This window comes from Coregonus lavaretus (assembly GCF_964263955.1).
Source record: "Coregonus lavaretus genome assembly, chromosome: 1".
Classification (NCBI taxonomy): domain Eukaryota; kingdom Metazoa; phylum Chordata; class Actinopteri; order Salmoniformes; family Salmonidae; genus Coregonus; species Coregonus lavaretus.
In genome coordinates this window covers 81656592-81680739 of record NC_139988.1, presented here as the reverse complement: position 1 = coordinate 81680739, position 24148 = coordinate 81656592, and the positions used below count along the sequence as shown (strand labels likewise).

Genomic DNA, 24148 nt, shown 5'->3' with positions numbered 1-24148 from the left:
GGCTAGTAGGCCAAACGCCTATGGGCTAGGCTACTATACACAATACAGTTAGGCTAACATGTAAACAAGGATATGACCATGGGGCCAGCCCTTTTGGATGGGGTACATGACCATAACAGGAAGAGAAATTATAACATCATAGATTAACCATCTTGGATTGTGTAACAACAACAATCACATGGAGAGAGAGAGAGAGAGAGAGAGAGAGAGAGAGAGAGAGAGAGAGAGAGAGAGAGAGAGAGAGAGAGAGAGAGAGAGAGAGAGAGAGAGAGAAAGCAGGAGAGAGAGAGAGACAGACAGAGAGAAAGCGGGAGAGAGAGAGAAAGCGGGAGAGAGAAAGAGAGAGACCAAAGAGAAGGCTGGAGTATTGGAACGAGGGAAGGATGGCAGAGAGAAACATCTGGGAGAGGAGACAGAGACAGAGAAGGAGTAAAAAGAAAGAGAAAAGGGATAGAATAGAAGGAGGTCAGGAAGCCCTGAGTGAGTTAGGGAGACCCTGTGCCTTTGGTGTGGTTGAGGTGAACCCAGTCACCCAGTTCTGGTTTCACTGCCCTTCACATGGGGGCTGTATTGGCAGGAAACACCTCCTTATACAGTACTAATTAATACATGTGAGCTACATTTCCCCATTACAGCACCGCAGCACAGGGGCATTTTATGGCAGATATGTTTGTTTAGCTGCAGTCTCAGGACAGGACTGGCTCAGAACAGATGGAACCACGCCTGTCCAGTCCTCAGTACTGAGGGAGGGAGAGAAAGAAGGGAAAGATAAATATATTTCTGTCTGTAATAGACCGAAATAGAGCAGGTATTACACAGTGGTAATACACTAATAGTGATGTTGTGCTTTGGACTACTAGCCTAGCGTGCTAACTTACTGTTACTGCAATAAGCCGCTAGTTGGCCCTGTTCCTATTGTGTACTAGGCTATCCTCTAAATATAGTGTGCTTATCCATTGTGCTATGGCTATATTAGGCTATGTTAGCCTGCTAGCCTTTTGATAATAATGTAGCACTGTAGGAAGCAGCATAACATAGCACATCACTATTACCACTGTTATACCTGCTCAATTTGTGTCTATTACAGAAACCAGTAATAGTTGACATTGGCAGTAAGAAGGGACCACTATCACTTCCACTTGTCCCTTCTCATTGCCGATGTTGTGTGTGCCCGTTAGGCGTAAAAGTGTGTTCTGTACATCTGTTTCCTACTGGTCATTCAGCGTTCTAACCCGAGGCCCCTGGCCAGTTGTTCCATTCTAAACCGGCATCGTTTCAGAGAAGCCGTGGATCATGGAGGCAAGAACGGCAGCAGGCTAGGGCCAGGTGGAGGAACTGAAGAAAGATAATGCAGGTAATTCATTTCTCCTTACTGGGTGTATGAATTAGTATGAACAAGATTTTGTGTTCTTGTTTGGTTTATATACACTGTCAACATTAACAGCTTTCGTTTCCATCAACGGCTTTTGTTTCAGGCCAAGCAGCTGAACTGTCAGCCATGGGCGCCAGAGTGACAGCCAGCGAGAGAGAGGTGGAGGAACTGAAGAGAGAGAACGCAGACAGACCTAAGGTGGCCTTCTCAGCTGGTTTGACCGATGACGGCGCTGTAGGACCCTTCGATACTGGACACAAACTGGTCTACACCAAAGTCTTCACCAACATTGGCCAAGCCTACAACCCAACTACAGGAATCTTCACAGCACCAGTGAGAGGGGTCTATAACTTCATATTCAGAGCCTGTAACAACCAGAGAGATAAGAGCGTAATTGTTGCCATGATTGTGAATGGCAAGTTCATTCTGCACAATTGTGAGCATGAACCTGATTCCCATGTTAGGTGTATATCTAATGCAGTCAGTCAGCAGCTGGAGAAGGGAGATGTGGTACACATGGAGTTCCCCTCAGGGAACCAGCTCTTTGACAGCGATAATAATCACAATATCTTTAGTGGCTTCCTGCTCTTCCCTATGTGAGAACACCAACTGCTGTAATGGTCTCAGGTGAAGAGTCTGTATTATAAGACCCTCTTGGAGCCCCAAATGCTCCTCTTACTACAATGAATAAAGCATTAAAAAGCAATAATACTGTGTATGCGTTGTTCGTTTACAAAGACATTGTTTACAAATATTAAAGTAAAACAACATATTTTGGGTTATGACATGGGGTAAGCCAGTTTTATTTGGCTCATAAGGCATTTCTACGTTCTATTCTTCCAGAATCAATGGGTCTATAATATCATTCATTCATTGAGATGACCATTGAAGAGTTGTAAATATTGCAGATTGTACCTTGAAGACTGAAAAAGAGTGCCATCTGTTGGTTGGTAGTCTCTGAAAGAGGTGGCGGTTTAGAATGGAACAATTGGCCAGGGGCCTCGGATTAGAAGGCTGAATGACCAGTAGGAGACAGATGTACAGAACACACTTTTACGCCTAACGGGCACACACAACATCGGCAATGAGAAGGGACAAGTGGAAGAATAGTGGTCCCTGCTTATTGCCAATGTCAACTATTACTGGTTTCTGTAATAGACACAAATTGAGCAGGTATTCCACAGTGGTAAAAGCCTAATAGCGATGTGCTTTGTTTTCATTAATATAGCAATAGTTTACATACACCGTGCGAGTCAGTTTGGCTACTTTCTCTCTGTCACACTCATCAGCCACTCCGCCCCTCCTCCACCCTTCTGTGCTGAAACAACAAGCAGTGCAAAGTGTGTGCAAAACCTCTCCTGAGTCTCGTGAGCAAGTCCACATTTAAGTTTAAAACAACAACAAAAAATTACATGCATTTCGACTATCCACATTTTTTTGGGGGGGGATATTCGAATAGAGAAATAATTTCAAATGCCCAATCCTACTCTTCCCTGTGTGAGAACAGGTGTAATGATCTCAGTCACAGTCTGTATTGAAAGACCCTCATGGAGCCCCAAATGCTCCTCTTACTACTATTAATTAAACATTACAAATCAATTATACTATATGGCAACAGCTCTGGTGGACATTCCTGCTGTCAGCATGCCAATTGCATGCTCCCTCAAAACTTGAGGCATCTGTGGCATTGTTTTGTGTGACAAAACTGCACATTTCAGAGTGGCCTTTTATTGTCCCGAGCACAAGGTGCACCTGTGTAATGATCATGCTGTTTAATGAGCTTCTTAATATGCAACATCTGTCAGGTGAATGGATTATCTTGGCAAATGAGAAATGCTCACTAACAGGGATGTAAATACATTTGTGGACAAAATTAGAGAAATAAGCTTTGTGTGTCTATGGAACATTTCTGGGATCTTTTATTTCAGCTCATGAAACATGGGACCAACACTGTACATGTTGCTTTTATATATTTGTTCAGTGTATATTTCCACACTATGATGATGGAATAATACTGTGACGTGAAAATTATGATAATGCACTTTAAGTGTAAGCGCTTTTTTAAAAGACCAGATGAAATGTCAGCCAGTATTGGTGGGATGGCGTTTTGGCCTGCCTGGTGACATCACCAGGAGGTAAGTTAGTTAACAGACCAATAAGTAAGAGAGTTCCAAACCTCTCTGTCAATAATAGCTCGTTTTCAGTTTTCCCCTTCCCACTCAGATACTTCCGAGACAGTCCTAGCAAAATTCTTGCTTGAGAAATGTCTATTTTTTAAGAAGCTGTTTTTGTTTCTTATTTACAATTTTATTGTAAATAATCACAGTAATGTATTTAATTGTTACCCAGAAATTATTTGATAATGAGATTTTAAAAAAGGCTGCATTGGACCTTTAACTGCTTTGCATTAACTGCTATAAACGTTTTACCACACAAAAATAAATTGACAAACTGTAAAGAAATTAGGAGATCATTTACTAAACAACAGTTGGACACTTCTCATGGGTCTTATACAACATAGATCAAAATGACGCACTACGTGCCAAAACAGATCTTATCAAAATGTTATCAAAAGTCCTTGGCTTTAGGTAAAAATTGTCCATTGAGGACACGTGTATCATGTAGCGCTACCCAATGTGTGTGTATATAAAGAGGGGGACTGAGCCTCAAACTGCATCATATCTGAAGAGGCATCGTTTCGGAATGAAGGGTGTTGTAGCTCTGCTGGCGTTGCTGTTCTGTCTGTCTGGCGCATGGGCTCAGGGAGGGAGTGGAGGGCTCAGAGAGAATGACATCACTCAACAGGGTCACAGCACAGGCAGAGAGGGCATAGTGAGAGAAGTTCAGATAGAGCGCAGAGGGACTGAAGCTATGGGCATGATGGACGACCGCACACCCACGGAAGTTGACCTCTTGACTGATGTGAAGGAGCTTAGAGACATGGTGTACAAGCTGGGAACCATCGTGGTGGAACAGAGAGAGAAGCTGAGGAACACAGAGGCCAGAGTGGCAGCCAGTGAGGATCAGGTGATGGACCTTAGAGTGGAGCAGAGAATCACTGCGAAAGAAGTAGAGAAACTGGAGAAAGACAAAACCGCTTTGGAGGCCAGACTGACTGCCAGTGAGAGCCAGGTAGAGGCGCTGAAGAAAGAGAATGGAGCCCAATCAGCTGAACTGTCAACCATGGGGGCCAGACTGACAGCCAGCGAGAGCCAGGTAGAGGCGCTGAAGAAAGAGAATGGAGCCCAATCAGCTGAACTGTCAACCATGGGGGCCAGACTGACAGCCAGCGAGAGCCAGGTAGAGGCGCTGAAGAAAGAGAATGCAGCCCAATCAGCTGAACTGTCAACCATGGGGGCCAGACTGACAGCCAGCGAGAGCCAGGTAGAGGCGCTGAAGAAAGAGAATGCAGCCCAATCAGCTGAACTGTCAACCATGGGGCCCAGACTGATAGCCAGCGAGAGCCAGGTAGAAGAACTGAAGAAAGAGAATGCAGGTAATTCATTTATCCTTACTCGACGAATGAATTAGTATGAACAAGATTTTCTTACTCATCTGGTTTATGAGCATTAACAGCTTACATTTCCATCATTTCAGACCAAGCAGCCAATCTGTCTGCCATTAGCGCAAGAGTGACATTCAGCGAGACAGAGGTGGAGGAACTGAAGAGAGAGAACGCAGACAGACCAAAGGTGGCCTTTTCAGCTGTTTTATCATCAGGAGTTGTAGGACCATTTAATACTGAAACCACAGTGGTCTACACTAGAGTCATCACAAACGTTGGCCAAACCTACAACCCAACTACAGGAATCTTCACAGCACCAGTGAGAGGGGTCTACAACTTCAGATTCAGAGCTTGTAGTAACCAGGATGTGGGTCGTACTGATATTGTATTGTATAAGAATGGACAGAGAATGATGCACAATTTTGAATACCGAGCTGATTTAAATCTTAGATGTATCTCTAATGGCGTCAGTCTGCAGCTGGAGAAGGGAGATGAGGTGTACATGAGGCTCCCCTCAGAGTACGAGCTCTTTGACAGCGATTATTATCACAATATCTTTAGTGGCTTCCTGCTCTTCCCTATGTGAGAACACCAACTGCTGTAATGGTCTCAGGTGAAGAGTCTGTATTGTGAGACCCTCTTGGAGCCCCAAATGCTCCTCTTACTACAATGAATAAAGCATTAAAAAGCAATAATACTGTGTATGTGTTGTTCGTTCAAAGACACTGTTTACCACATATTTTGGGTTATGATTGGGTAAGACATTTGTACTTGATGTTTCTTTGTTCAAGAATCAAATGGGTCTACATTAGGGCTGTGGCGGTCATTACATTTTGTCAGACGGTTATTGTTATGTAAAAGCCTACCGGTCTCACGGTAATTTGTCGTTAATTAACATAAACCCGTTTAGCATCTCCAGGCCACGCATACAAGCAGCCAAACTGTCTACCATTAGCGCAAGAGTGACATTCAGCGAGACAGAGGTGGAGGAACTGAAGAGAGAAAATGCAGACAGACCAAAGGTGGCCTTTTCAGCTGGTTTGTCATCAGGATTTGTAGGACCATTTAATACTGAAAATGTATGCACTCACTAACTGTAAGTCGCTCTGGATAAGAGCGTCTGCTAAATGACTAAAATGTAAATGTAAAAAAAGACTCATACAAGCAGCTGATGAGCGCCTTCGGAACATCTACATTTAAAAAAATCTAATAAATCAATTTAATATACACCATCACAATTAATATATTACTTATTTTAGGCAGGTCTAAAGAAATATTATGATATAAATGTATTTCAGAAGGACAGAATATGAGCTGGCCTACTGTATGTTTCTGGCTATGTGCCATGCCATAGGGTGTGGGCTTGTTCATTTAGGAGACAAGATATGCTTATAAGTTCCATGCCATTATTTTTATATGATTTTATTGTAAGAAGAATATAATTGAACTTAGCTGAATAAAATAGATAGGATATATTTCCCATTCCAGAGTGAGTATGCATATGATGTGGCTATGTTGAGTATAAAAGTGATCATTTGAAACAGGTCCTAAACGCTAGATTTAAAGTTATTTGGCAACTTTAGTTGTGAATGACACAAACCTTAGAATATTTTATAAATCAAAACATATATGGTATATGGGATGCATGATGCGACTATTGATGATTTCAGAAAGTCGCAAAAAAAGCTTGCACACTGTTCCTTGCCTCAGGCTGCACAGGCTGTTCTCTCATCAGGTGACCACATATAGCTCGGCATTCAACACCATAGTACCCTCCAAGCTCATCATTAAGCTCGAGGCCCTGGGTCTGAACCCCGCCCTGTGCAACTGGGTCCTGGACTTCCTGACGGGTGAAGGTAGGAAACAACATCTCCACTTCGCTGATCCTCAACAATGGGGCCCAACAAGGGTGCATTCTCAGCCCCCTCCTGTACTCCCTGTTCACCCATGACTGCATGGCCAAGCACACCTCCAACTCAATCTTCAAGTTTGCAGATGACACAACAGTAGTAGGCTTGATTACCAACAATGATGAGACAGCCTACAGGGAGGTGAGTCCTCTGGGAGTGTGGTGCGAGGAAAATACCCTCTCACTCAACGTCAACAAAACAAAGGAGATGATCGTGGACTTCAGGAAACAGCAGAGGGTGCGCCCCCTATCCACAGTGACGGGACCGCAGTGGAGACGGTGGAAAGCTTCAAGTTCCTTGGCGTACACATCACTGACAAACTGAAATGGTCAACCCACGCAGACAGGGTGGTGAAGAAGGCGCAACAGAGCCTCTTCAACCTCAGGAGGCTGACAAACTATAGTTTTGGCAAGTCAGTTAGGACATCTACTTTGTGCATGACACAAGTAATTTTTCCAACAATTGTTTACAGACAGATTATTTCACTGATAATTCACTGTATCACAATTCCAGTGGGTCAGAAATTTACATACACTAAGTGACTGTGCCTTTAAACAGCTTGGAAAACTCCAGAAAATGATGTCATGGCTTTAGAAGCTTCTGAGAGGCTAATTAACATCATTTGAGTCAATTGGAGGTGTACCTGTGGATGTATTTCAAGGCCTACCTTCAAACTCAGTGCCTCTTTGGTTGACATCATGGGAAAATCAAAAGAAATCAGCCAAGACCTCAGAAAAAAATGTGTAGACCTCCACAAGTCTGGTTCATCCTTGGGAGCAATTTCCAAACGCCTGAAGGTACCACGTTATCTGTACAAACAATAGTACGCAAGTATAAACACCATGGGATCACGCAGCCGTCATACCGCTCAGGAAGGAGAGGCATTCTAGAGATGAACGTACTTTGGTGCGGAAAGTGCAAATCAATTCCAGAACAACAGAAAATGACCTTGTGAAGATGCTGGAGGAAACAGGTACACAATTATCTATAACCACAGTAAAACAAGTCCTATATCGACATAACCTGAAAGGCCTCTCAGCAAGGAAGAAGCCACTGCTCCAAAACCGCCATAAAAAAGCCAGACTACGGTTTGCAAAGATCATACTTTTTGGAGAAATGTCCTCTGGTCTGATGAAACAAAAATAGAACTGTTTGGCCATAATGACCTTCGCTATGTTTGGAGGAAAAAGGGGGTAGGCTTGCAAGCCGAAGAACACCATCCCAACCGTGAAGCACGGGGGTGGCAGCATCATGCTGTGGTGGTGCTTTGCTGCAGGAGGGACTGGTGCACTTCACAAAATAGATGGCATCATGAGGAAGGAAAATTATGTGGATATATTGAAGCAACATCTCAAGACATCAGTCAGGAAGTTAAAGCTTGGTCGCAAATGGGTATTCCAAATGGACAATGACCCCAAGCATACTTCCAAAGTTGTGGCAAAATGGCTTAAGGACAACAAAGTCAAGGTATTGGAGTGGCCATCACAAAGCCCTGACCTCAATCCTATAGAAGATTTGTGGGCAGAACTGAAAAAGCGTGTGCGAGCAAGGAGGCCTACAAACCTGACTCAGTTACACCAGCTCTGTCAGGAGGAATGTGCCAAAATTCACCCAATGTCACGCCCTGACCTTGAGAACCCTGTTATTCTCTAGTTAGTTTGGTCAGGGTGTGAATGCTAGATATCTAGTTTATCTATTTCTATGTTGGCTGGGTGTGGTTCCCAATCAGAGGCAGCTGTCTATCGTTGTCTCTGATAGGGGATCATACTTAGGCAGCCATTTTGCCTACCTTTAGTTGTGGGATCTTGTTTCTGATTCTGTTTGGCTTGTTGGATGTTTAGCCTCTTGAACTTCACATTCTGTTGGATTTTGTTATTTTGTCTGTGTTTATATAATAAACGACTATGTACGCATACCATGTTGCACCTTGGTCCGATCCTTTACACAACGAACGTGACACCCAACTTATTGTGGGAAGCTTGTGGAAGGCTACCCGACACGTTTGACCCAAGTTAAACAATTTAAAGGCAATGCTACCAAATACTAATTGAGTGTATGTAAACTTCTGACCCACTGGGAATGTGATGAAAGAAATAAAAGCTGAAATAAATTATTCTCTCTACTATTATTCTGACATTTCACATTCTTAAAATAAAGTGGTGATCCTAACTGACCTAAGACAGGGAATTTTTACATTTACATTTTAGTCATTTAGCAGACGCTCTTATCCAGAGCGACTTACAGTTAGTGAGTGCATACATTTTTCATTGAGTATTTTTTACTTGGATTACATTTCAGAAATTGTGAAAAACTGAGTTTATGTTTATTTGGCTAAACTGTATGTAAACTTCCGACTTTAACTGTATGTATATATTCTTAAATTCCATTCCTTACTAGATTTGTGTATATGGGTATATGTTGTGAAATTGTTAGATATTACTTGTTAGATATTACTGCACTGTAGGAGCTTGAAGCACAAGCATTTCGCTACAGCCGCAATAACATCTGCTAAACACGTGTAGAGTGGGGGGGAAAAGTATTTAGTCAGCCACCAATTGTGCAAGTTCTCCCACTTAAAAAGATGAGAGAGGCCTGTAATTTTCATCATAGGTACACGTCAACTATGACAGACAAATTGAGATTTTTTTTCTCCAGAAAATGACATTGTAGGATTTTTAATTAATTTATTTGCAAATTATGGTGGAAAATAAGTATTTGGTCACCTACAAACAAGCAAGATTTCTGGCTCTCACAGACCTGTAACTTCTTCTTTAAGAGGCTCCTCTGTCCTCCACTTGTTACCTGTATTAATAGCACCTGTTTGAACTTGTTATCAGTATAAAAGACACCTGTCCACAACCTCAAACAGTCACACTCCAAACTCCACTATGGCCAAGACCAAAGAGCTGTCAAAGGACACCAGAAACAAAATTGTAGACCTGCACCAGGCTGGGAAGACTGAATCTGCTATAGGTAAGCAGCTTGGTTTGAAGAAATCAACTGTGGGAGCAATTATTAGGAAATGGAAGACATACAAGACCACTGATAATCTCCCTCGATCTGGGGCTCCACGCAAGATCTCACCCCGTGGGGTCAAAATGATCACAAGAACGGTGCGCAAATATCCCAGAACCACACGGGGGGACCTAGTGAATGACCTGCAGAGAGCTGGGACCAAAGTAACAAAGCCTACCATCAGTAACACACTACGCCGCCAGGGACTCAAATCCTGCAGTGCCAGACGTGTCCCCCTGCTTAAGCCAGTACATGTCCAGGCCCGTCTGAAGTTTGCTAGAGTGCATTTGGATGATCCAGAAGAGGATTGGGATAATGTCATATGGTCAGATGAAACCAAAATATAACTTTTTGGTAAAAACTCAACTCGTCGTGTTTGGAGGACAAAGAATGCTGAGTTGCATCCAAAGAACACCATACCTACTGTGAAGCATGGGGGTGGAAACATCATGCTTTGGGGCTGTTTTTCTGCAAAGGGACCAGGACGACTGATCCGTGTAAAGGAAAGAATGAATGGGGCCATGTATCGTGAGATTTTGAGTGAAAACCTCCTTCCATCAGCAAGGGCATTGAAGATGAAACGTGGCTGGGTCTTTCAGCATGACAATGATCCCAAACACACCGCCCGGGCAACGAAGGAGTGGCTTCGTAAGAAGCATTTCAAGGTCCTGGAGTGGCCTAGCCAGTCTCCAGATCTCAACCCCATAGAAAATCTTTGGAGGGAGTTGAAAGTCTGTGTTGCCCAGCAACAGCCCCAAAACATCACTGCTCTAGAGGAGATCTGCATGGAGGAATGGGCCAAAATACCAGCAACAGTGTGTGAAAACCTTGTGAAGACTTACAGAAAACGTTTGACCTGTGTCATTGCCAACAAAGGGCATATAACAAAGTATTGAGAAACTTTTGTTATTGACCAAATATTTATTTTCCAACATAAATTGCAAATAAAATCATAAAAAATCCTACAATGTGATTTTCTGGATTTTTTTTGTCATTTTGTCTGTCATAGTTGACGTGTACCTATGGTTAAAATTACAGGCCTCTCTCATCTTTTTAAGTGGGAGAACTTGCACAATTGGTGGCTGACTAAATACTTTTTTCCCCCACTGTACATACATTCATAGTCCATATAGTAGACACAGGGTCGGAGTATGAGTCCAAATCAAAGTATACGAAACGGAGGGCACTTCTCGGATGCGTACTCCATTTGTACATCATTTTGAAGAATGCATTGATGCAAGCTTCAACGTAAAGTATTTACAGAAATATGACGCCCATAGTAAGTCAATAGGGCTAACTAGCAAGCTAGGTACGAAAAATTGGTAGCTAGCTACAGTGAGGGAAAAAAGTATTTGATCCCCTGCTGATTTTGTACGTTTGCCCACTGACAAAGACATGATCAGTCTATAATTTTAATGGTAGGTTTATTTGAACAGTGAGAGACAGAATAACAACAACAAAATCCAGAAAAACACATGTCAAAAATGTTATAAATTGATTTGCATTTTAATGAGGGAAATAAGTATTTGACCCCTCTACAAAACATGACTTAGTACTTGGTGGAAAAACCCTTGTTGGCAATCAGAGAGTTCAGACGTTTCTTGTAGTTGGCCACCAGGTTTACAAACATCTCAGGAGGAATTTTGTCCCACTCCTCTTTGCAGATCTTCTCCAAGTCATTAAGGTTTCGAGGCTGACGTTTGGCAACTCGAACCTTCAGCTCCCTCCACAGATTTTCTATGGGATTAAGGTCTGGAGACTGGCTAGGCCACTCCAGGACCTTAATGTGCTTCTTCTTGAGCCACTCCTTTGTTGCCATGGCCGTGTGTTTTGGGTCATTGTCATGCTGGAATACCCATCCACAACCCATTTTCAATGCCCTGGCTGAGGGAAGGAGGTTCTCACCCAAGATTTGACGGTACATGGCCCCGTCCATCGTTCCTTTGATGCGGTGAAGTTGTCCTGTCCCCTTAGCAGAAAAACACCCCCAAAGCATAATGTTTCCACCTCCATGTTTGACGGTGGGGATGGTGTTCTTGGGGTCATAGGCAGCATTCCTCCTCCTCCAAACACGGCGAGTTGAGTTGATGCCAAAGAGCTCGATTTTGGTCTCATCTGACCACACTTTCACCCAGTTCTCCTCTGAATCATTCAGATGTTCATTGGCAAACTTCAGACGGGCATGTATATGTGCTTTCTTGAGCAGGGGGGACCTTGCGGGTGCTGCAGGATTTCAGTCCTTCACGGCGTAGTGTGTTACCGATTGTTTTCTCTGTGACTATGGTCCCAGCTGTCATTGACAAGATCCTCCCGTGTAGTTCTGGGCTGATTCCTCACCGTTCTCATGATCATTGCAACTCCACGAAGTGAGATCTTGCATGGAGCCCCAGGCCGAGGGAGATTGACAGTTATTTTGTGTTTCTTCCATTTGCGAATAATCGCACAAACTGTTATCACCTTCTCACCAATCTTGTCCCTGACATCCTTGGAGAGCTCTTTGGTCTTGGCCATGGTGGAGAGTTTGGAATCTGATTGATTGCTTCTGTGGACAGGTGTCTTTTATACAGGTAACAAGCTGAGATTAGGAGCACTCCCTTTAAGAGTGTGCTCCTAATCTCAGCTCGTTACCTGTATAAAAGACATCTGGGAGCCAGAAATCTTTCTGATTGAGAGGGGGTCAAATACTTATTTCCCTCATTAAAATGCAAATCAATTTATAACATTTTTGACATGCGTTTTTTTTTTTTTTTTTTTGTCATTCTGTCTCTCACTTTTCAAATAAACCTACCATTAAAATTATAGACTGATCATTTCTTTGTCAGTGGGCAAACGTACAAAATCATCAGGGGATCAAATATTTTTTTCCCCTCACTGTAGCCACAAAGAATTGACAGCTAGTCATCTACCTTGCATAACATTAGTTTGAGGTTGTTTATGCCTGTTAAACTAGCTGGCTAGTGAATGGGGCGGTGCTGCGTGAGGTAATACAGTAGGGGGAGGGGGAGTGCTTCTCAAATGTAATACTTTATGCGTTCTCCACACTCTTGTCCTCACAAGAACGTACTCAAGAGAACATCCTCAGAGAATGCACTCGGAGCATGGTAGTATGCTCACCCCGGACCAGGCCCTAATCCCAGAGACACGGAAAATAAAAAGACGGTGCAAGAGAGGCCGGCATGCAGGCACCCTGACGAAACTACGTAGGCGAGTACATAAACCGCCTCTACACTCCATTCTATAGGCGAACACACAATCACTGGAGAACAAACTGGACGAGCTCAGTTCGAGACTATCCTATCAACGGGACATGAAGAACTGTGATATCCTATGTGAGTCGTGGATGACAAAGGACATGGAGAATATACATCTGGCTGGTATGTCTATGCATTAGCAGGACAGAATGGCAGCGTCGGGTAAGCTCAAGGGGGAGGTGTGTGTCTCTTTGTTAACAACAGCTGGTGCGCAATCTCTAATATTAAGGATGTCTCGAGGTTCTGCTCGCCTGAGTTAGAATACCTCATGATAAGCTGTAGACCATACCATTTACCAAGAGAGTTTTCATCTATATTCTTTGCAGCTGTTAAATTTACCAACACAAACCGATGCTGGCACTAAGACCGCACTCAACGAGCTGAATAGGGCCATAAGCAAACAAGAAAATGCTCATCCAGAGGCAGAGCTCCTAGTGCCAGAAAAACTGAAATCAGTCTTAGCTAATTTCTACCAGCATGTCACCTGTGCAACTAGAGGCGAAAAAACTCTAGATCACCTTTACTCCACATACAAAAATGCATACAAAGCTCTCCCTCGCCCTCCATTTGGCAAATCTGACCATAACTCTATCCTTCTGATTCCTGCTTACAAGCAAAAACTCAAACAATCGCTAGCACAGACTGGAATATGTTTCGGGATTCATCCGGTGGCAGCCACCAGCTTCATTAATAAGTGCATCGATGACGTCATCCCCACAGTGACCATTCGTACATATCCCAACCAGAAGCCATGGATTACAGGCAACATCTGCACTGAGCAAATTGCTAGAGCTGCCGCTTTCAAGGAGCGGGACACTAATCCGGACACTTATAAGAAATCCTGCTACGACCTCCGACGATCCATCAAACAGACAAAGCGGCAATATAGGACTAAGATCGAATCCTACTACGCTGGCTCTGACACTCGACGGATGTGGCAGGGTTTGCAAACTATCACGGATTACAAATGGAAACACAGCCACGGGCTGCCCAGTGACGCGAGCCTACCAGACGGGCAAAATGCCTTCTATGCTCGCTTCGAGGCAAGCAACACTGAACCATGCATGAACCACGCAGACGGATTACCAGGACGTGTACTCAGAGCATGCGCTGACCAGCTGGCAAGTGTCTTCACTGACATTTTCAACCGCTCCCTGACCCAGTCTGTAATACCTACATGTTTCAAGCAGACCACCATAGTCCCTGTGCCCAAGAATGCCAAGGTAACCTGTCTAAATGACTATCACCCCGTAGCACTCACATCTGTAGCCATGAAATCAGATCCTCAAAAAGATCTACAGCTGCACCATTGAGTGAATCTTGACTAGCAACTGCTTGGCATCCAACCGCAAGGCCCTACAGAGGGTAGTGCGTACGGCCCAGTACATCACTGGGGCCGAGCTCCCTGCCATGCATATTGAGAAACACCCATAGTACACATATACACCAATATACAAATCTATCAAGCTAGGTGTCAGCATGCAGCACGCTTAAAGTGACAGTCAAAACCGTGCTATTCTCCAACCCCTCTCATAGTTGCTAGATTAATCCACCTCACACAAAGGTCCAGTGATAGTCCTTGGGGATCTCTCTCTCTCTCTGAGTCTTCCTACAGTTCACTCTAGTGGCCCCCTCAGACCTCACATACCACTAGGCCCTCAGCAGTTTGGAGCACCACACAATGTCCTCTGACATCCACACAGAATAACATTGACACTAAGAGCCTTTACGCTCACCATCTTAGAACCGACACACAGTCTGAAACGGCACCCTCTTCAGTATATAGTGATTTTTTCTTGAGCAGATGGTCGGGGTGCAGGAACATAACTACAAATAATTTGTAGACGGCAAGAAGACCAAATAGATATAATACTTGACTAAAACATAATCATTTCAAACCTTGCTTACATTCTTTATTATGCGTGGGAATACTTGGAAACAGATTTCCAAAATTAAAATCCCTTGGAACTAACCCTCGCAAGGCTGCCTGCCCAGAAGACATCCCTAGCCGCGTCCTTAGAGCATGCGCAGACCAGCTGGCTGGTGTGTTTATGGACATATTCAATCTCTCCATATCCCAGTCTGCTGTCCCCACATGCTTCAAGATGGCCACCATTGTTCCTGTACCCAAGAAAGCAAAGGTAACTGAACTAAATGACTATCGCCCCGTAGCACTCACCTCTGTCATCATGAAGTGCTTTGAGAGACTAGTCAAGGATCATATCACCTCTACCTTACCTGTCACCCTAGACCCACTTCAACTTGCTTACAGCCCCAATAGATCCACAGACGATGCATTCGCCATCACACTGCCCTATCCCATCTGGACAAGAGGAATACCTATGTAAGAATGCTGTTCATTGACTATAGCTCAGCATTCAACACCATAGTACCCTCCAAGCTCATCATTAAGCTCGAAGCCCTGGGTCTGAACCCTGCCTTGTGCAACTGGGTCCTGGACATCCTGACGGGCCGCCCCCAGGTGGTGAAGGTAAGAAACAACACCTCCACTTCGCTGATCCTCAACACTGTGGCCCCACAAGGGTGTGTGCTCAGCCCCCTCCTGTACTCCCTGTTCACCCATGACTGCGTGGCCAAGCACGCCTCCAACTCAATCTTCAAGTTTGCAGACGACACAACAGTAGTAGGCTTGATTACCAACAATGACGAGACAGCCTACAGGGAGGAGGTGAGGGCTCTGGCAGTGTGGTGCCAGGAAAATAACCTCTCACTCAACATCAACAAAACAAAGGAGATGATTGTGGACTTCAGGAAACAGCAGAGGGTTATTTTCGGGACCGCAGTGGAGAAGGTGGAAAGCTTCAAGTTCCTTGGCGAACACATCACTGACAAACTGAAATGGTCCACCCACACAGACAGTGTGGTGAAGAAGGCGCAACAGAGCCTCTTCAACCTCAGGAGGCTGAAGAAATTTGTCTTGGCACCTAAAACTCTCACTAACTTTTATAGATGCACAATTGAGAGCATCCTGTCGGGCTGCATCACCGCCTGGTAAGGCAACTGCACCGCCCGCAACCGCAGGGCTCTCCAGAGGGTGGTGTAGTCTAGGAAGGCCAAAAAGATCATCAAGGACATCAACCACCCGAGCCACTGCCTGTTCACCCTGCTATCATCCAGAAGGCGAGGTCAGTACAGGTGCATCAATGCTGGGACCGAGAGACTGAAAAACAGCTTATATTCTCAAGGCCATCAGACTGTTAAATAGCCATCACTAGCACATTAGAGGCTGCTGCTGCCTATAGAAATCACTGGCCACTTTAAGAAATTGAACACTAGTCCCTTTAATAATGTTTACATATCTTGCATTACTCATCTCATATGTATATACTGTATTCTATAATATTCTACGATATCTTAGTCCATGCCGCTCTGTCATTGCTCGTCCATATATGTATATATTCTTAATTCCATTCCTTACTTAGATTTGTGTGTATTGGGTATATGTTGTGAAATTGTTAGATATTACTGCACTGTCGGAGCTAGAAGCACAAGCATTTCGCTACACCCACAATAACATCTGCTAAACACGTGTATGTGGCAAGTACAATTTGATTTGATGTTTTATGTACAACAATGAAAATTCAACAACAAGAAAACTTGGTCGATGTAAATGGGGGGCCAAATAAAACCACCCGCAGGCCACAGTTGGGGAACCCTGCTATAGACCACGTGTCAAACTCACACAAATGGCTACTATACGCTCTAAGAGGCCACTTTACACTCAATTTGCAGACAATCCCACAAATAGGCATGCTGTACTCCTACATTTAGACTTTTGTTGACTGTCCCCCAAAACATCTCATGTGTTAAGGTAGGTAGAAATGCATCGCAATACCACTGATCATGTGAAAGAATGTAGCCTAAAAGAAAAAAATAAAGTAAATACATTGGGGAGTGTTTTTCTAAGCATGGTTGAGGAGGCTTCCTGGTTCAATCACTCTATGTTACCTGACTACCGCCCCTTTCCTCCGGCTGACAGCTTGCACACACACACACATACAGCTGCGTTTATACAGCAGCGGGGAAAGGCAAAGCCACTGGGATGGAGAGAACCTGCTCACGGCGGCCACTCTACCTGTTGTGAACAGGCCTGCTAGAACACATCAAGGAGGGAGAGGTCAGGGCTGAGCCAAGCATAATCAGAGGAACTGCACCAGTAGGACAGGTAACATAGCTACCAGAGAACAAGAGAGGCTTTCACTAGGAGAGAGAGGAGGGAGAGAGCGAGCGAGCGAGAGAGAGAGGAGGGAGAGAGTGAAAGAGAGAGAGAGAGAGAGAGAGAGAGAGGGAGAGAAAGCGAGCAAGAGAAAGAGCGAGAGAAAGTGATAAAGAAAGAGAGCGAGAGAAAGAGAGCGAGAGAAAGAGAGCGAGCGAGCGAGAGAAAGAGGGGAGAGAGAGAGAGGAGCGGGAGAGAGAGAGAGAGAGAGGGGGGTAGTATGTGTGCCCTCCATCTCAACTTCCTCCCTGGTGCTGCCAGCGGCTGGTCCACATCTGGAGGGTGGTCTCCACACATTCCTCTGGATTCCTGCTCCCCTCCCTCCCGCCTCTCAATTGGACCATTCACAGACACACAAATACACGCACACACTTGCGCGCACAGACCCAGACACACAAACATGCAGATACACACACACGCACAAACACACACGCACACAACAGCATATCCACACACACACACACATGCAGGCGCATACACAAACAGATAGATAGAAACATGCACAGACACAAACAAACAGACGGACAGACGCATGCATGCACACACACAAATACATATTCTCACTCACGCACAAATACTTGGCTCTGGAGTCTGGTCTGAGCATCCTCGGAGACCCAATCATTATTTATAAATTACATGTGCAGTACCAGTGGTGACCACAGGGTGGTAGCAGCACACCACAGAGAGCAGGGCCCAGACAAAGCAGAGGAGCCAGGCACAAAGGCAGGCCGTTTTGTCCTCCTCATCCCCACAGAGTAAACAGTGCTTTCTAACCCAGGAGGAACAAGTGATGCTCCTGTCTACTGGCCAAATGGTATGTGGAGGAGGATTATGATGACACAGATAAGCGTACGCACACACCAAATCCCAGGCTCTTATGACCGAGACGTAAGGCAAGAGCATATGATCGTGGTCAAACCAGTAACCAGATGTTTCTAAACCCTGACATAGGTCACAGTCACCGATAGAATAGCCGGATCAGTGTAAACTAGGGCCTGTGTAATATGGTGACAAAGGCGATATCTAGAGAGTGTTGGGACACCGGTAAGGAAGGCAGTTGTGGTATAAGTCTCTGTGTGTTCTTACCTGGCACTCTCAAACGTGGCAGATGAGGTCTTTCCAATGGCTCCAAACCCTACACCCACAGCCAGGCCCTCTGCAAGAGAACACACAAACACATACAGCCATGGAGGTTAAAATGTGTGTGTGTGTGTGTGTGTGTGTGTGTGTGTGTGTGAGTGAGTGAGTGAGTGAGTGAGTGAGTGAGTGAGTGAGTGAGTGAGTGAGTGAGTGAGTGAGTGAGTGAGTGAGTGAGTGAGTGAGTGAGTGAGTGAGTGAGTGAGTGAGTGAGTGAGTGAGTGAGTGAGTGAGAGACAGAGAGACAGGGAGACAGAGCGAGAGAGAGTGGACAAGTGAGAATAGGAAGGGAATGGTTATAGAGAGCTGGTGAGTCAGAAAGTACAGTCAGAGTTTTTCAAGCTGCTTGGCTGATCAACCAGAATATATAAGAGTCAACATCTATATCGAGTGTATTATTGAGAGAGAGAGAGAACATGGAAAGGAGAGGAGGGAGGTAGAAAGAGAGAGATGAGGAGGGAGGAAGAGAGAGAGAGAAAGAGAGAGAGAGAGAGAGAGAGAGAGAGAGAGAAGGGAGGCAGAAAGAGAGAGAGAGAGGAGGAAGAGAGAGAGGAGGAGGAGGAAGAGAGAGGAGGAGGAAGAGAGAGAGGAGGAGGAAGAGAGAGAGGAGGAGGAGGGAGGAGGAGAGAGGCGGGAAGAGAGCGAGGAGGAGGAGGGAGGAAGAGAGAGAGGAGGAGGAGGAGGGAGGAGGAGAGAGAGAAAAAAGAGGAGTCACGGAGCTCTCAGTCTTCTCTGTCTACTGAAGGAAAGACAAAGCAACACACCCAGCAGGACAGACATGATCCATGCCTCCAGTCAATTCACAATGAATTGTGTGTGAAAATATAATATATTTATCAATGAATGACCGTATTATTTCCTATTCTAATCAAATGTAATTCTGTCACTATGAGCAGGTTGGGTGTGCGATATAGTCTTACACAAGCACTCTCTCTCTCGTACTTGAAAGCATGTACACACACACACACACACACACACACACACACACACACACACACACACACACACACACTTGTACCAGCAAGCAACTCCCTCTAATTGGACTCACAGCAGCTTCCAGCTGGGTATCGCTCTCCCTCTTTTCCCTCCCCCCTCTCTTCTTTCACTCTCTGATTTTAAACACTGGGATATAAATACAGCTGAAAAGACCAAAGGTTAGACTGACAGCCGTACACACACACAGGTAATGAGACTCCTAAAGGTCTGTCTGTGTGTGTGTGTATGTGCGTGTAAAGCCTGACTGAAAAACACACACAGCTCCATACTTCAATCCCTGCACTGACTGGCAGCTGACACCATCAGTGGCAAACGCTCTCTCACACACAGAGAACCATGAAGCCTGCAACAGTACCAACAGCACATCCATGACTGGAGTAGACTATAGTGTTGTATAGTTTAGTATAGTATAGTTTAGTATAGTTTACTTCATTCTGAAAGTATTCAGATCCCTTGACTTTTTCCACATTTTGTTACGTTACAGCCTTATTCTAAAATTGATTAAAATGTTTTTTCCCCTCATCATCAATCTATAGACAATACCGCATAATGACAAAGCAAAAACAGGTTTCTAGAAATTTTTGCAAATGTATTACAAATAAAAAACTGAAAATATTATATTTACATAAGTATTCAGACACTTGAAGCACCTTTGGCAGCGATTACAGCATCAAGTCCACTTGGGTATGACGCTACAAGCTTAGCACAACTGTATTTGGGGAGTTTCTCCCATTCTTCTCTGCAGATTCTCTCAAGCTCTGTCAGGTGGGATGGAGAGAGTCGTTGCACAGCTATTTTCAGGTCTCTCCGGAGATGTTCGATCAGATTCAAGTCCGGGCTCTGGCTGGGCGACTCAAGTACATTCAGAGACTTGTCCTGAGCCACTCCTGCATTGTCTTGGCTGTGTGCTTAGGGTTGTTGTCCTGTTGGAAGGTGAACCTTCACCCCAGTCTGAGGTCCTGAGTGCTCTGGAGCAGGTTTTCATCAAGGATCTCTCTGTACTTTGCTAAGTTCATCTTTCCCTCGATCCTGACTAGTCTCCCAGTCCCTGCTGCTGAAAAACATCCCCACAGCATGATGCTGCCACCACTATGCTTCACCGTAGGGATGGTGCCAGGTTTCCTCCAGACGTGACGCTTGGCATTCAGGCCAAAGAGTTCAATCTTGGTTTCATCAGACCAGATAATCTTGTTTGTCATGGTCTTTGAGTCTTTAGGTACCTTTTGACAAACTCCAAGCGGGCTGTCATGTGCCTTTTACTGAGCAGTGGCTTCCGTCTGGCCACTCTACCATAAAGGCCTGATTGGTGGAATGCTGCAGAGATGGTTGTCCTTCTGGAAGGATCTCCCATCTCCACAGAGGAACTCTGGAACTCTGTCAGAGTGACCATCGGTTTCTTGGTCCCCTCCCTGACCAAGGCCCTTCTCCCCCGATTGCTCAGTTTGGCCAGGCAGCCAGCTCTAGGAAGAGTCTCGGTGGTTCCACACTTCCATTTAAGAATGATGGAGGCCGCTGTGTTCTTGGGAACCTTCAATCCTGCTGAAATGTTTTGGTACCCTTCCCCAGATCTGTGCCTCGACACAATCCTGTCACGGAGCTCTATGGACAATTCCTTCGACTTCATGGTTTGGTTTTGCTCTGACATGCGCTGTCAACTGGGGGACCTTATATAGACAGGTGTGTGCCTTTTCAAATCATGTCCAATCAATTGAATTTACCACAGCTGGATTCCAATGAAGGTGTAGAAACATCTCAAGGATGATCAATGGAAAAAGGATGCACCTGAGCTCAATTTCGAGTCTCATAGCAAAGGGTCTGAGTACTTATGTAAATAAGGTATTTCTGTTTTTCATTTTTAATAAATTTGCAAACATTTCTAAAAACTTGTTTTCACTTTGTCATTATGGGTTATTGTGTGTACATTGATGAGAGAAAACAACTATTTAATCCATTTTAGAATAAGGCTGTAACGTAACAAAATGTGGAAAAAGTCAAGGGGTCTGAATACTTTCCGAATGCACTGTCTATACAGATGCACAACATTCCAAGCTTCACTGAAATACTTCATCTTCCATTAAGGGGCTTCATTCCCATGAGTGCTTTCATGTCAAGTCAAGAGCCATCTCATCCCATCATCCCATTGGCTGATTCACTAACGAGCTCTCTAATCATTGGCTGATGGGCATTTTTTTAAGTTGAATTGCCCACAGTAAGAGCAAGCTTCAGCAAACATGTTCATGTGCGGAGGGTGAAACGCTTCAGGAATACCTCTGCCATCTAGTGGTAATGATAGGAACTTCATCCTGATCCTTTATCGTCCGTCTTCATGTCACTCCCCATCTCTTTATCCCTCATCTTCTCTCTCTCTCTCTCTGCACCTCCTCATCCACCTCCCATATCTCTCTCTCTCTACATTACTCCTCCCTCTCTCTCTCAATGTGAGTGAACGTGCAACTGACCAATGCTGACACACGCAGCTCTGTGTAGAAAACAGAAAACAGAAAACAGCCGAGAGAGAACTAAGCCATCTCTTCCCTCTTTCCCTGAGCGTACATAAATAACTCTTACAAGTCATAAAAGTGAGTTAGAAAGAGAGAGAAGGAAGAACCATTACATTCCTATGTCTCCCCCTGGCTATCGGCCCATAGCTCTAACCAGAGAGGCGTGGGAGTGGGGGGGGGGGGGGGGGGAGGTTGGTTGGGGCAGGTGATGAATATTCCCTCAGATTGAAATACATAGGGTATTCAGTTAAGGCCATTACGGATGCATAACAGATCCACTTCAGTGGAGGCCCCCACACTCCATCAGTCTCAATTGGCTGCTCTGGTCTGGGCTCGGTGGTGCTGGAGGAGCCATTAAAAACTCAGGCAGGGGAAGTAAAACCTTAATTTGTCACCATATGAGACATTAGGAGGGGTGCTGCCTGGGGGGAGGATCACTCTCTAGCTTCACAGTGGCACAGTGAAGGGGTTGAGTTTGATGGGGCGGAGGGGGGTGGTCTTTCCCATGTGGGGACCATATTTCAGTAATCTACAGTAGTGTCCTCAAGGACCGCAGGGGCGATCAGGGACTGATTCAGACCAAACAGGCTTAGAGGGACGGATGGAAAGATGTGGCGGCAGGTAGCCTAGCAGTTAAGAGCGTTGGGTGAGTAACCGAAAGGTCACTGGTTCAAATCCCAGAGTCGACTAGGTGAAACATCTACCGATGTGCCCTTGAGCAAGGCACTTAACCCTAATTGCTCCTGTAAGTCGCTCTGGATAAGTACGTCTGTTAAATGACTAAAATGTAAAGAATTGTGTACTATTCCAAGACTTAGGCCATGCTCTTTGATGAGATGTAAGTTTGCTGAATGACTCACTATCAACATTTAACGACAACACACACAGCGAGGTGTGTGTAGGTGAGCATCTGGCATTGCTAGTTACCATGTTGACAAGGAGCAAGGCGCACAGACAGATTCTTCAGCGACTGACTGAACAGCCTCTTGTGCTTGGGGGGACGTAACCACCATGGCATTTGATGTGTCATACATGACAGCAAATATAGGGTTTGTGGATCTACTCCTGGGAAAGGTGCAAAGTTAGTCCCAAGATTGATAGAACCATTAGTAAGAGAGTGGGACTTTACAATAGATGGACGTGCTCTGAGCAGTAGCCACTTTGCTAATACGGCTAATCTGCTAATCTTATGATGCATGAAATAATCAGAGATAAGGGTGTGTGAGTCACTGTGGAAGCTAAGTTTAATAGCATCCAGTCAATCATCTTTTTTTCGTTTTTTTTTTATTTATTACAAAACCCATTCACAGATATTTCGGTCTCCGATTCTCTTCGAAAAGCCGTCATGCTCCTGTCATAGCGCTGTCGCAATGCTATCATAAAAATGTCACGCTGTCACCATAAAGCTGTCATACGGCAGTAATTATTCTGCTATAGCGCCATCTTCTCGCCTCTACCTAATAAGTGCTGACAAGGTCAGAACTACTACAGAAATACCACTAGATCTTCTAATTGCCAGGTAAGAGTTTGGTCTGCGTGCTAGAAAAGGCTTGCCTGACGACTTATCCTGAATTTCATTCTCTATCGATCGCTACATATATTCAGTCTGAAACTGCCATCCTAGAAGTCATTTGTGGTTACGTCAAAATGAGGGGCGTTGTACAAAAAAAAAAAATCAGCGATTGGATCGTCTCTAACCAATCTGAGTATCAAAAATGATAACGTCATCATGTAGGCCGGCTCAGGCCCAACCCATCGGTTTCTGGGACAAATCAGAGTGGTCAGAATGTGTTTGCATTCTACAAGAATGTCAGGGAAGAAAGCAAATCCAGAAAGAAACGCTAATGGGTGTGGCATTTGGCCGGTGGATGGGTAGTCAGGTTAAGAAAAGACTGGAGTTGGCAAAGAAGTGTGACGTGAAGAAAACTCTTGATTTGATGGTTTGGATAGAAAATCTCTAATTAGCTAGAGAGTTAGCGAGAGCGAGAGAAGCCGCAAACAGACATGTACATCTTCAAAGCGGTAGAGAAAAATTGCCCGTAATTGGCAATATGCCATTCTAGGCATGTTCAAAGGGCTGAGGTAGCCGAGAAAATACGAATATAGCCTAAGTGCCCTAATGCATCAGCTATGACAGGATACGGAAGTAAATAATTCTAAAAAAGAATTACAATGGTTCCCCATCAGCTCTCACCACTCCAATCCCTAGAGATGATAAACACTC

The 24148-nt window shown here is 44.7% G+C and overlaps 2 protein-coding genes across 2 annotated transcripts in view; one reads left to right on the top strand and one right to left on the bottom strand.

The window, feature by feature from the left end:
• slc39a11 (solute carrier family 39, member 11) overlaps window positions 1–24148 on the bottom strand; it is a 160097-nt gene that overhangs the window by 6095 nt on the left and 129854 nt on the right. The window contains exon 5 of the mRNA XM_084171580.1: window positions 18377–18446. Coding sequence (XP_084027706.1) covers window positions 18377–18446 — 70 coding nt within the window. The remainder of the gene's footprint in view (window positions 1–18376; window positions 18447–24148) is intronic.
• LOC311127019 (uncharacterized protein) lies at window positions 4019–5527 on the top strand. Its single transcript, XM_084158757.1, has 2 exons — window positions 4019–4868; window positions 4970–5527. The coding sequence occupies exons 1-2, from the start codon at window positions 4076–4078 to the stop codon at window positions 5461–5463; spliced, it is 1287 nt and encodes a 428-aa protein (XP_084014883.1). The 5' UTR covers window positions 4019–4075; the 3' UTR covers window positions 5464–5527.